Genomic DNA, 13,631 nt, shown 5'->3' on the forward strand with positions numbered 1-13,631 from the left:
ATTTAGCGTGCATTGCCATTTATGCGCTGTTCTAAAAGAGAAATAGTAGACCAAATTATGTTTCACTAGTTTGGGTCAAATATAGACACAATGGTCACATGGTAACATAAAAAGAAAATCGATCCTTTACGTTTTGATGTGATTTATTTACTTGCTATTCTAAAAGAGGAGTAGTAGGCCAAATTATGTTTCGTTGTTTTGGGTCAAATATAGACAGTAATGGCCTTCGTGACGACCCAAAGCCGGGAAGTACAGAGGGACGGTCTAGTGCAACCCCTTAGTAGTATACAGGCAAGGCTAAGCACCATAGCATCTCTCTCCTTTGCAAATCTATTCCACGGGGAAAAGAGTCTTGCAAACAAATACTAGTGATAAACACCCACATCGTCTATGGGGGAGTTCCGGGCTAGTTGATAAAGTTTGGATTCTCTAATTTGTGTAACACGTTTTAAAGTTGTGTGGGCTTTGGCCTAAAGCAAACAATATTACACAATGATAACCCTAGGTTATCAGAGTGGACTCTTGACCCCATGTTGGGTCACAGCGAGGACGCTATGCTTCTAAGGGGTGGAGAGTGTGATAGTTGAGGCAACGGTGAGTGAGGAGGATGAATGGTAAGTTGAGGCAACGGTGAGTGAGGAGGATGAATGGTAGTGCATCCACGCTCGATCCTTGGACCTCTGTTGGGAGGGGGGAGGGGACACGTTTCTTGTCCCACATCGCCTATGGAGAGTTCTGAACTAGCTTTGTTCTCTATTTGTACATATGCGTTTTCTGGGCAGAGCCCATATGAACAAAATCATGAGGGCTCAATGAAGTCCAAAGCAAACAATATGCATATAATGGTGGGTGCAGGGTGTTACAAGTGATATCAATGTAGACTCCCACAACGTGGAGGATCATAATGGGCACAAACTCTTGCAATGTGTGGGATCATGTGTGGCACCATAATGGGCACATTGTGCTTGAAGTAATGTGTGGCACCATAACAGGCACATTATGCTTGAAGGGGTGAAGAATGTGATGACCTAGATCCAAGAAGTATAGAGGGACATGTCTCCTATCCCATATCATCTCTGTAATGTGTTTTAAAACCATATGGGCCTTGGCCCAAAGCAGATGGTCCCGGACCCTTACAGCCTCGAAATCAGCAAAATCCCACCATGAGGGGTGGCTGCAGCAGCATAAAGTTTTCTGAGCCAAAAAAGAGAAAAACCCTTAAAAAGTCGGCCCTCTGTGCATTAAATAAGGGGTTGTCCTCATCTCCTGAAATGGAAGGCCGGGACCAAGTTCTTTGATGGTGTGTCCCCTGTTGTGATGCGCGGCAGACGATGACCTGGCCATAACCGAGCCAACCTTAGTAGCTTCAGAGCTTTGATTGTGTCCGGGACCATAGAATGAAAGAAACAACATGTGTTGCACGAGCTTCCTAATTCAGTATCATTAGTCCTTCCGAGAGAGAAAGGGACGCAAGAAAGTTAGGTGGGAGATTCAGCTTGCATTCGAGATTTTACCCTCCTCGTTGTACTTCGTTTTCAATCTGAACCCGCACCACTCGAGCACTAAAGAAAGTAACAGATCGCCATCTCGTTGATTCCTGATTAAACTGCCTTTTTCCTCCTGGGACGTGAACCCAAATGCGATCGGGTTTGCACGAGACACGGTCGGGGCGATCGCATCCCATAAACAAGTCTCCGCGATCCCATCGCGGAAATATAGAATGAACTATGACAGGCGAAACTTACACAGCTTTTGGCAAACGTGATGAAGTCATTAAAAAGCGCCAGGGGGGTTCTTGTTCTTTTCCCATGTGCATTGCTGTCATCGTCATTCGCGATCGTATTGATAAAAAATGCGAAGACCCAGGATTCAGAATTGGTTTTACAGTCGAAAGATCTTAAAAAGAACCATTTTTTTCGAAGCATGGTCTTATTTTAATGTCATCAAAATGCGGCCTCCTTCTGGGACTCTAGGGAGATTCGTGATCAATGCTAACGTGACTTTCAAGGCGTTCCCATTACCGTGGCGTTTATTTTGTTATAATCTGCACTGGGATTCTTCTATCCACACGTTCTCCTGGAATTCACACTTGAAGATACAGATCAAGCGCATGCAACACTTTCCCAATTTCCACTTACTGCCAAATAATAATGTCGAATTTTTTTCTATGGACAAGTTCTGTTGACTATGCTAATAATTTTTTTGCACTGGTAGTTGGGGAAGTGATGAGATATGAGAGAGAGAGAGAGAGAGAGAGAGAGAGATGGACGAGAGCTGTCGAGGTGTTATTAAGAACTCGCACAGTTCTTTCAGCGCTCCACGCGCTCGCGCCGCACGGTCTGGTCTGGGCTTGAGATGCATGTGACACGAGTTACTGCTTGTTTGGTTTTCTTTTGTTAATTTATTATGGTTGACGTTGACCCAGATGAATGATAAATGGTGGTGGTGTGTGGACTAAACAAGTCATCGAAGCCTCAGCCCATTGCCTGAAGCCTCCCCGTTAAGTGTAGACAAAGGCAAATTTGAGCAGTGGCAGTTTGGTGTGTCTATCTTCCTCGTATCTCGCATCTCGCGTCTCTCTGTCTCTCTGTCTCGCTGCCGATGGAGGCTCCAGCTAAGCTGCAACAAGAGGGAGAAGAATATGATCTGAAAGTGGAAGTGGAGGAAGAAGTAGTGGGTCTGCTGAGTTGGCAGTCCACGACGCGAAAATATGGTGTCCATGAAGGTGGTGTTTCTGGGAATGGTGATTCCAGTACAGACAGCAGCAGGACCAGCAAGAATGGCACCCATGCAGAAGAAGAGCCGGAAGCAGGACAAGAATGGGTTGAGGAGGTGAATGGTGGGGAAAATGATGTTGAAGCAAAGGGACCAGAGACAGAAGCAGAGCAAGAACCAGGAGAAGAACGAGAAGCCGCACCGGAGCGAGACGAAGTGGACGAGAATGGGAGCAATGGCGGTGCGAATGGAAAGGGAGATGTCGCGGTTCTTGCACCAGCGGCGAAGACAGAACCCCACTCCCACAATGGGGTCAAAATGAATGAGTCGACCTGGACCAACATCGTTCACTTCGACGACGGACGAGGTAAGCAAGGGCGTGCATGGTTACGTTCTTTTTTCTTGCTTATGAACAACAAATTTGTTTTTTTTTAAGAAACAAAAAAGATAATAGAAACGCGTTTATTTGTATTTTTGCTTAAAATCTGTTTTTTTTTCCGAAACAAAATTGAAACGGAAATAAAAAACAAAAAAAAAAGTTATTTTTTTATTCCAGAAACACTTTTGAAGAATAAATTTTCTCTCTCATTTCTTTTTTTCTCTTTCTTTTCTTCTTCGTTTTTTCTTCTTTTTTCTTTGGTCAGTGATGCCGTCGAGGTCGAGCCTCGCCCACGCCGGTGACGCTCGGCCTCGCCTTGGCTAGGCGAGCTCAAGCTCGCCCAGATCCAGCAAGGCTGCCGGCCCTCGTCGGCCGGTCGCCGGCCTTGACATGGCCAATGGCCAAAAGAAGAAAAAAAAAAAAAGAAAGGAAAAAGGAAAAATAAAATAAAAATATTAAAAATTAAAAGAAACAAAAAAGAATATAAATATACCAAAGCTGCATGGTAATGTTTCGCTCTTTTTTTGTTTTGGAATGTAAATAAAAAAGTGTTTACATTTGGGGAACAATTTTTACCAGAAAATGCGTTTGGTAAATTTGTTAGGGAATAAAAAATGAATAGAAACACGTTTGGTAAATTTTATTCTTTTTTTTGTTTCTTTTAATTTTTAAATATTTTTATTTTATTTTTCATTTTTCCTTTCTTTTTTATTTTTCTTCTTTCGGCCATCATCGGCCTCCGACGGGCTGCGGCCTCGCCTTGGTCGGGCGAGCTCGACCTCGCGGGATCCGGGCGAGCCCGAGCTCGCCAGCCAAAGGCGAGGCTCGGCGTCGTCGACGCGTGCGAGGCCGAGCCTCGACAGGCCGGCGACACTCCGGCGAGGTCGCCGACCTCGACGACGTCATCGCCCTCGACGGCCGGTCACCAGCCATACGAGGCCGGCGACCGGCCGAAAAAAAAGAAGAAGAAAAGAGAAGAGAGAGAAGAAGAAGTGTTTTTTCAAAATTGTTTCTGGAACAAGAAGTAAGCTTTTTTTGTTTATTTTTTTTGTTTCAATTTTGTTCCAGAACAAAAAACAAAAAAATTGTTCAAAACGTAAACAATGAGTGTTTCCATGCAGGCCCTAAATATACCAAACGTGTTTCTATTCATTTTTTTATTCTCGGAACAAATTTACCAAACGCGTTTTTACGGTAAAAAATTATTCCCTAGAACAGAAATAATTTTTCTATTTTTGTTCTCCGAAACAATTTTTGAACAAAAATACAAACAAACACACCCCAAACTGCTAGCAACATCACTCAATTCGAACAACTCATGTAACATAGGATTTTCAACTCGCGCCATCACATTCGTCTCATCAATTTCACGCAACGTGACAGTGAATGTGATACATCGAATGTTTGAAAGAGGAACTGCAATTTTTTTCTATTAAATTTTGCAATCCTGCACAAATCATGCCCTTTTTTTCTACGTGAAGGATGGACTTTCTTGCTTCTTACTTCTTATCATACAGTGATCTTTGCTGATTCTGATTCTTTGTTCCCGGGAGTAGTTTAGAAATAGAATCGCATTTGGTAAAAATTTTGTTCACGAGAACAAATTTCTATTTTTTTGTTTCCGAAAGTAGATTTGAAACAGAATTAAGAATATAAAAAAAAAAGTTAATTCTTGTTCTGGGAACAAATCTAAGAATCAAAACAACTCTTCTTCTTCCATTTTCTCTTCTTCTTCTTCATCAACCGTCGCGTCCACCATCGACCGCCGCCGTAGCCTTTGGCGAGCTTACTGGAGGCAAGCCCAGCCACCGGTGATGCTCACCCAGCCCCACCGGTGGCTAGGCGGGCCTCGCCTAGCCCCAGCAAGCCTCGCCCAGCCCCAGGTGGCCAGCAGCCTCGCCTAGCCCCTGCGAGGCGGGCTTGGCCACAAGCGAGGCTCGGCCGGCGATGCTCCAGTGAGGTCATCGGCTTGAAGAAGAAGAAGAATATGAGAAAAAAAAAAAAAAAAAAAGTATAAAATTATTTAAAAATTAAAAGAAATTAATTTGAAACATAATCAATGAAAGACGATATCAAACGTAATTCTATTTCGAATTAAAAAAAAAATTTGAATAGTTACCAAATGGTTTAAATGGTTAGAATTTTCTAACGAGAATAAAAAAAGATCATTTTTTATTAGAATTTATTCCTAATGTAATCGTTACCAAACGCAAGCGTACTCCAGCTCGATAAGAATATATTTACCAAAATGCCCCGGGTCTTTGTCTGGCCAGTGGAGTTTGAGAAACGGACCCTCTTTCACTCACTCACTCGACTCCACCAATCTTTTGTCTTTCCGTCGCTTAATCTGATCTGCTTCATTAGCAAATTTGTGTTGGACTTCGCAATGGAGGATTAGTCCCATTGAACTCCGTTTGATCCAGCTTGACAAGGTTCCTCTTTTGTCTGTGAACCTCTTTGGATTTCTGGGTGATTCTTGAGTTCTTTATTGGTTACACTGTCTCGATCCATTTTCTGGGTAGCTCTATTGTGGAACACTCGCCTCGTTCTTGAATCTTCAGCTTAGTATGACTAGACTTGGTTAGAGGGATGCATTCTTTGTTTATGGGAAACAAGAAAAAGAGTTGGGCTCGTATTAAACTGTATGGCAATGTGGCTGATAAAAAAATCTGATTGCTAGGGCATAGATTTTATGACATAGTAGTGGCTTCTGTCTGTGATTCCGTTTGCACTGCACTTGAATAAGGGAAATTCTCCCGGTGACTCTCGGGCTTGCGCTGGTTGATGTAATCTTAGCCTTTTGTCCTATTGAGCTTCCATCCTGTGGAGCATTTGCTGATTAACTAATTCAAGTTAGCTTATCTCGAGAGCTGCATTTCTTTGTGCGTGGGCTTCTTCACGGTAGTCTAATCTGATGATTCATGGGGGTACCTGTAGATGGTCGCAGGATACTGTTATATCTTGTATGACTACTTGCTCGTGATAGGGACTCGCACGCCACTCTGGATAAACGATTAATGACAATGCTTGTCTTCCTAACCACTGCAGGTATAGAATCCATCCAAAGAATTGTCAAGACGGAATACAGCGATGTTGAACGAGTTTCGTATGAAACAGAGACAGTGGATGTAACCTCCAATGTTGCAACACGGAGGTTCAGCGCTTTTCAAAGCTCTCTGGTTGATAATCAAGAAAGAGGAATTTCTGGAGATGAGAGATCTCCAAGAAAGTCAAATGAAGAGAAAAACACGTATTCTAAGGAGAGCGAAGTAGTTGAAGAAGAACCTAACCCTGGAGAGACAGAATTTGATGTTGAGAGGGTATTAGAGAAGCAAAATACTCATGATTTATACTGTCCCAATTGTCAATCTCGTATAACAAGAACGGTAATCCTTGAGAGAAAGGAAAGGAAGTTGCCCTATGTGCGTGACCCTCCCTCTGAACCAGCTCCTCAACCTGAACCTTACCATACTCCTAGCATCCGTGATCACCCTAGAGATGGGGATCAAAGAGCTTTTAAATGTCAGACATGCTTCGGTATTTTCATTCTTAAAGGTATTTTTTCATTTCTCATTGCTATGGAAGCTCATAATTTGTGCCGAATACTTATTTCTTTTAAGCACCTTCTAATTCTTTGTGCTGCTTGCAACTTGGTTTGTCACAGATATGACTCTTTCTGTTGGTTAAGAACACGTTTAGGAATCTTTGAGTATGAGCTACTTGAAACTTACTAAGAAAATCTTTTGTAACAGATTGTAATTATCTATTTGGAATCTATATCTATAGTTGCAGTACCAAAGAAGCCAAGTAAATGGCAAAGTTTCTAAGAACTGAGACTTCAAGACTAAACACCGAACAGAAAGGATTGTGTTGTCTGTCCATGTTGAATTTAGTTTGCAATCATAGAGTGGGAACTGAACTACAATTTTTCCTTAGCAGGAGTCTGGCCTTTTATAGTGAAAGAAGATGCTGATCCTCGGGAGGACGAAACAAGAGGTAGTAGATTCTTCTATCTTTTTGCACCAAGTAGATGGAAACCAGTTATTCAGCAAGGACTGTTGCCCTGCAGTCCATGATTAACCAATTTCATCATGAGCATTTGCCAGAAAAGTTTACATCCCGTAACCGAAAAAAAATAAGAAACTTCTTACAACTTCACAGATTTACATTTAGTAAACAGCTTTGAAAATGTGCGTGCCTATATGAGCTTTATTAAGGACCAACAGTTGCTGTCATTCTCATACTTGTATGTCCTTCTGACCCTGCAAACTCCATGCATCTGCGGCATAGAACTTATCATCCTTATTTAGTAAAAGCTCTCTGACAACAACGTCATATAGATTCTTTCAATATGCTTTTCAATATAAATAGGGATTGCATCAAAGAAGCCCTGTATGTGTCGGACCCCCGACATGAGTCAGGCATCTCCCAACACGCGATTTTGACATGCACAAGATCAATTTTGAAATTTTAAGTAACTTAGGGGTCAAAGTGTGAATATATAATAATATAAAAATATAAAAAGGGAGAAAGGAAACCCTATCTTTTGATGGTGAAATGTGGATTTTTTTTTCAACTTATTGTTAAATGTCAAATTTAATAGTGGAATGTGGATTGATTTTTTTTTTCCAAGTTTTATGAATTATTAGAAAGGAATGTAATTGAATCTGTTAAATTGATACAATGAATGATATTAACAAATGGTGGATTAATGTTTTTAGAGTAAATTCATTCTAGACTCTTTTTTATTATTTATTTATTTGTGTGTTTGAATCAAATTAATTTAATTGAAATAATTATAAAAATGATAATTTATCATGTATATATAAAAATATACATTTAATGTACAAGGTGTCCCAATGTATCGAAATCCTCTATTTTTTGAGAAATGACGTGTCGGCGTGTCGCATGTTAGTGTCCGTGTTGGTGCTACTTCACTGCATTGGTTGTCTTGGAAAGAGTTATTTTAATCTATGAAAGAGAGAGACTGCGGTGTGCCCTTACACTCACCAGAAACTTATCGCTGTGGCGTCTATTGTTCACTAAGTTTTTAAGGCATAATGTGATTGTAATTGTTCACATCAATTTTAGCAGAAGATATTGAGAATGCCCACTAAATATTCTAAACATATTCATATGTTCAGTACACCATGCTGTCTTATTACTTCATTTTTCTGTAAGCATGTTAAATCAACAGCAAGCTTCTAATGACTGACTGTGTTACAATCATATTTCGGGAAAGGTGAATTAATTTTATAGACTGTTTTCTTGATGTTGCGGATAATGCTGTGACAGAGACACCACAGATGCACATAGAGCATATAGATTCAACTAAAGTAACTGGGTAGTTGGCTAATTCAGATGCTTTTGTCTCACCAGCTATTAATAAGTATATATCCAGAAAGAAAAAGGATTCATCTGATCTTTTCTATCGCTTCTCTTGCCATTATTAGATGTATGGATTTGGTGCATGATGAACCAGATAAAGGCTATCTCGGTTGTCCTGGAAATCTTTTCCTCTTATCCATGGAAGAAAGAAAGTGAATGACCGTTAGAAATGTTCAATGGACTTACAGCTCAATATTCTCCCCTTCCCTCTAAACTGAAGCAATTGGGGCTTGTCAGCAAGTCCTCAGATTTTAATGCCCGACTCTGAATAGTCATTATCTTCAAGCAGAAAGGGTTAAAAAAGGGAGAAGAAAAATATCAGAACAATCAACCTGGACAGAATTTAATGAGTCAAACATACTAGTCTTTGATAAAATCAGAACTATCTCTATAGTGTTAACCACAGAGCAAGAATTCCAGTTACAATCACCATACTCAAGGTGTTAGACCTGGCTCCAGGAGAATTAAGATCTAAATTATGCTTTGATATAGCGATGCGTGCAGTGCATGATTTTCTTGATAAAATGCTGCAAAGTAATGCTGCATGGTATTAATTGACTCTAGTTTAGTTTAATTTAAGAAGTGAATCTCATTATGTCTTTTGTACAATGTGTTATTGAAATGCTGGAGCTTTTGGTGACATCAATTTCGGGTGAAACTGTGGCAGCTAATGGAAAATCTCCTAAAGATGCAAATACACAACCTCCGACCGATGAACCGATACCACCTTCATTGCCTATTGTGCCAGGTCCACAAAAGATTGACCAGAAACCCACTGAGGAAAACCCAGAAAAATTATCTGCTGTCAATGATTCTCCTGCAATTACAGGGCTTAAACCATCCCCAGCTCAACCATCTCCAGCTGAACTGCCGAATGGTGAGGACTCTGCAACTAAATTAAGGCAACATGTAAAAAATATCCAACAAGCAATTAATGTTGGAAAAGAATTAAGAGATGCTGTCAAAAATGGTATGTGAAATTGGTGCCTTCTTGGTCTCTGTAGCATGTAATTGGAGAATGCACACACAAACTTGTCCACACGATGCAGGCACTCCTGTTGACATACTAACAAACTTGGCGTGTCTTCACTCAGACTTACTACTGCTGGCCTAATCACTGTTCTATTACATGTCGTGTGTCTGTATTCATCTCTCTGTTGATAACCCGTGCGCTTGTTGTGTAATCATCCATTTTCCAAGAGTGCTGCTTAAATATTGGGATGCTTTTGCCGGTTCTACTGAACGCCATTCGTAATCCCTTTAATTTCTCTGTAGCTGGAATCTGTATAAGTTCTTGTTTAGGAGCTCCTGTTCCTGAAAGGGTAACTCCTGTAAACTTTTATGGTTCCTTCACTAGCAGAGAAGGTTACGTGTGACATTAGTACATCTCATTGACAGAATATTCATGCTTACTGCTCTTTAACCTTGCCAGAGCCAGTTGTGAAAACTATTTTGTTAGGAGATTTTCAATTAAGGTGCAAGTCACCACTCGCCGACTTTTCTGGGTTTCTGCTCACTCTCTCTCCTCTGAATAGACTTCTTACAACAATATTTCTGCACCTACTCATAGCTCGATTATTAAGTCATGACTTTGTATCATCACAAATGCAGAAGTTGACGTGATAGTTGAGATTGACACACTCACGGCACCCACAAGTGATGTTGCAGCACAACCTGGAACTCAGACACTACCCGAAGAGCCACCAGTTGTTCAACCTCATCAACCTCGTGAATGGGATATTTTAAAGAGCATTGTCTACGGTGGCTTGATAGAATCAATAACAAGTCTAGCTGTTGTGTCATCTGCAGCAGGAGCTGGTGCCGCCACATGTATGTACCCAAATTTCGTTCATTGAGTAATGTGCTCTAAACTGCTTATCCTTCATGTGTATCCCAACTTCACACAAATCTGAAATACATTTGGGTTCATTTCAATATTTGGCTTATTTTATCTTATAAAAATTTCTGACATATTTAATGTAAAAAGCTGCATACATGTGATGTTTGATTTTACCGTTCAAAATTTCTGAGTTGATTGCTTAGTGCCCTGCAAGTTTACTCCATCCTTGTGTTAGTTTTTGTTTGGTTCACATTGCTTCCGCCTATGTTTTTATTCTTTGGTGCCTAACTGTACCGTTAGATGTCGATGATGTTGCCTGACTGTGTTTCTGTGTTTACTTTTCTTATAAATAGTTTCTCTATGAATAAGTTTACTGCATTTCGGTTCTCAGGGTTTCTTACTGTTCTCTAAACTTTTTCATATACAAATGCAGTGAACACCTTAGGTTTGGGATTGGCTAATCTGTTTGGAGGACTTATCGTCATTGGCCATAACGTGAGTAATTCTCTTTTATCCATGTCAGGCATCTCGTAGTGATCTTTACATCTTCCCACATAATATTTATCACATCGCTGATTTCTTCTAAAATTTACTAAGTTGCTTTGCCAATAGAAACTTCGTCCCAAAAGGACTTGAGGATGTGTTAATTAAAATCAGAACCGCATCTTCTTGTAATAAAGCCAATCTATTCGAGGATGTGAGAACTTATCATTACGTGTTAGCTTTGGCTAACTTGTGTCCAGCTCTCGTTGTAATAAAGGTAAGTTTTTGCAGCTTAGAGAGTTGAAGAATGAGCAGCCCAGTCAAGGTACCGAACAGGTAGACCGGTACCAAGAGGTGCTAGGAAAGAGACAACACTTTCCCCGGCACGCAATAGTAGCCATTTTATCCTTTATAATCTTTGGCTGCGTGGCTCCAATCACTTATGCATTCTCATTTAGGGAGAGTGACAATAGGGATTACAAGCTGGCTGCCGTTGCGGCTGCTTCTCTGTTATGCATTTTTCTACTTGCCATAGGGAAAGCCTATGTCAGGAAGCCGCCTAAAGCTTACTTCGAGACAGTGCTACACTATGTCATTATGGGGTTCATGGCATCAGGAATCTCTTTCTTAGTCGGCGAACTGATTGACGAGCTTCTCACGAAGCTCGGCTGGTTCAATTCGACCTCATCTCTGTCTGGGACCGGGGCTTTGGAGACTGGAACGATGCAGTCTGGATGGGCATCCTACTGAAGTCATGGGATCTCAAAGAGCACTTCCAACACAGAGTGGACGGAAGCAGTTTTATTCTGAAGGTAGTTGTTTCGTTCATGTCATGCGAAGGCACGACTCTTTTCCTTTCCAAGAGTAGAGAAACTAGTAGGATCCGGCTTCACCTTCACATCTCTTCCTTCATTCTCATGTTATGTATGAATAATTTCTAGTAAGAAGAGTTTGCCTCGCGATTCATACTAGGAAAATTTTACCATTTCCTTTCGCCGTCTTGACATCGGGAAATAAAACAATGTGAAGGACATGGCCTTTCTGTGAACTTCTGTATTTTACTTTTCCTTTGATGATCAACTGTTCTCTCTTCAAGACAATTGCCAAGGGCATCTTGTGGTGCTCGTTTTCCTCTTAACGTATCATTGGATCCATGGAAGCAACTATCATGCTCCTAGACATGTTGCACTGTATTTCTTCTTCTGCATAATCACGAGTCGATGGTTTTCTTCTTTCTTTCCTTCTTTTCTATTTAAGTGCGAGATGGGCAATATTTGAAACAATCAAGACATAATACCAGCACGTAAATGAATTTGGTCGCATGCATGTTTTGAGTGTCGTCTTTCTTTATTGACAAGGTATCTTAATCCGTGATGCGATGATCTACACGTAATTGAAAAATCTAACATTTCAATGAATTGGGAACTGTGCGTGCACATGCCATGCAATGCAATCGTAGGCAGACATGTTTCAGAGTGTTTCTAAGGGCCTGTTTAGCAACGTGCCAAACAGTGTCTGATTTTGATTTTTTGTTTAGAATTAGTTTGGGACGAGAATCGCGTTTGGTAAAATTTTTATTCCCGGGAACAGATTGGGAAAATAATTGAGAATAAAAAAAAAAATAGGATTCTTCGTCCGAGAATCAAAAAGAATCAAAACAATGAAACTCTCATTCTTCCCTTATGTCATCCCGCGATTGCCATCCGCCACCACCCACCATTGTCCGCCGCCGCCCGCCGCCGCCATCCGCTGCCGATCGCCAGTCCAGCGAGCTCGCTAGGCTAAGGCGAGGTCCGGCGAGCTTGCCAAAGGCAAGCCCAACCATTGGCGAGCCTCGCCCAACTACCGGCAAGGCTGGGCGAGCCTCACCTAGCTGCCAACAAGGCTCGACCGACGAGGGCCAACCTCGCCGAGGGCCGGCGACGCTCCAATGAGCGTTGCCGACCCTCGTTTGTCGACCGGCCACATGAAAAAGAAGAAGAATAGGAAAAAAGGGAAAAAAAAAAAAAGAGTAAAAAGTAAAAATATTATTTAAAAATTATTTAAAAATCAAAAGAAATTAATTTGGATAAAATTAATTAGCACGGTATCAAACGCAATTCTATTCCAAAATAAAAAAATTTGGACAGTTATCAAACACGTTTTTTTACTCAAAATCAGTTCCCATGAACATAATAAAAAATAATCATTTCTAATTAGAATCAACTATCGGGAACTGAATCGTTAGCAAATGCATCATAAAATACTTGGGATGACTTCTCGCGGTAACGAGTACACGGCCGGAAAAAGAAGCACATATTTTAGTACCCTCTTTTGCAATTTTCGATGCATATTGCATAACCTAACCTTAGACAAGAGCATTAAAATTGCAAAACTTCGGCCCTTTGTCGACAGAGATAAAAAATTTGAAGCATCTGAGTTTCTTCTTCTTTTTTCTTTTGGCCCTTGAGAGCATGGGATTTACTACCCCGTCGGTACATTCATCAATGAGGTGACTGGCTTATCGATGGACGATAAGATGATGGTGCATGTTGCTGTCTGAAAAGTTCCCATAATTGGAGTTGGGGTATGGCGTTATTTGAGGCTCTTCTGCCCAGGCTAAGATTCCAGAGTCGCATCAAGAATTCGGTTTGGAATTTACTTGAAAAGGAATTATTGGCCCGCAATTAAAAACAAATAAATAAAAATTCAGGAAACGGAAACCGATGGCATAAACTTTGCTCGTTGGGTTTGCTCGATGTAGATTTGGGTCTTAAAAGATCTACAAAATCAATATCGTCATCAGGGCACAATTTGTATTTCCTGAAGGGTTGCGATATAAGCAAA

General features: G+C 40.9%; 1 protein-coding gene across 1 annotated transcript; it reads left to right on the top strand.

Annotated features, from left to right (window-relative positions):
• Positions 1–2,481: 2,481 nt before the first annotated feature.
• LOC104434141 (membrane protein of ER body-like protein) lies at positions 2,482–11,905 on the top strand. Its single transcript, XM_010047126.3, has 7 exons — positions 2,482–3,082; positions 6,143–6,649; positions 7,034–7,090; positions 9,150–9,359; positions 10,094–10,312; positions 10,756–10,817; positions 11,097–11,905. Exons 1-7 carry the CDS (start codon positions 2,602–2,604, stop codon positions 11,553–11,555), a joined length of 1,995 nt encoding a protein of 664 aa, XP_010045428.2. The 5' UTR covers positions 2,482–2,601; the 3' UTR covers positions 11,556–11,905.
• The last annotated feature ends 1,726 nt before the right edge of the window (positions 11,906–13,631 follow it).

The sequence above is a fragment of the Eucalyptus grandis genome, chromosome 1 (genome assembly GCF_016545825.1).
Source record: "Eucalyptus grandis isolate ANBG69807.140 chromosome 1, ASM1654582v1, whole genome shotgun sequence".
Taxonomy (NCBI): domain Eukaryota; kingdom Viridiplantae; phylum Streptophyta; class Magnoliopsida; order Myrtales; family Myrtaceae; genus Eucalyptus; species Eucalyptus grandis.

Bases quoted from the DNA above. Each gene is read 5' to 3' on its own strand.
- LOC104434141 (XM_010047126.3), top strand. From the start codon at position 2,602: ATGGAGGCTCCAGCTAAGCTGCAACAAGAGGGAGAAGAATATGATCTG. The intron at 3,083-6,142 runs GTAAGCAAGGGC...TAACCACTGCAG, and splicing joins TCACTTCGACGACGGACGAG to GTATAGAATCCATCCAAAGA. The intron at 9,360-10,093 runs GTGAGGACTCTG...TCACAAATGCAG, and splicing joins TCCAGCTGAACTGCCGAATG to AAGTTGACGTGATAGTTGAG.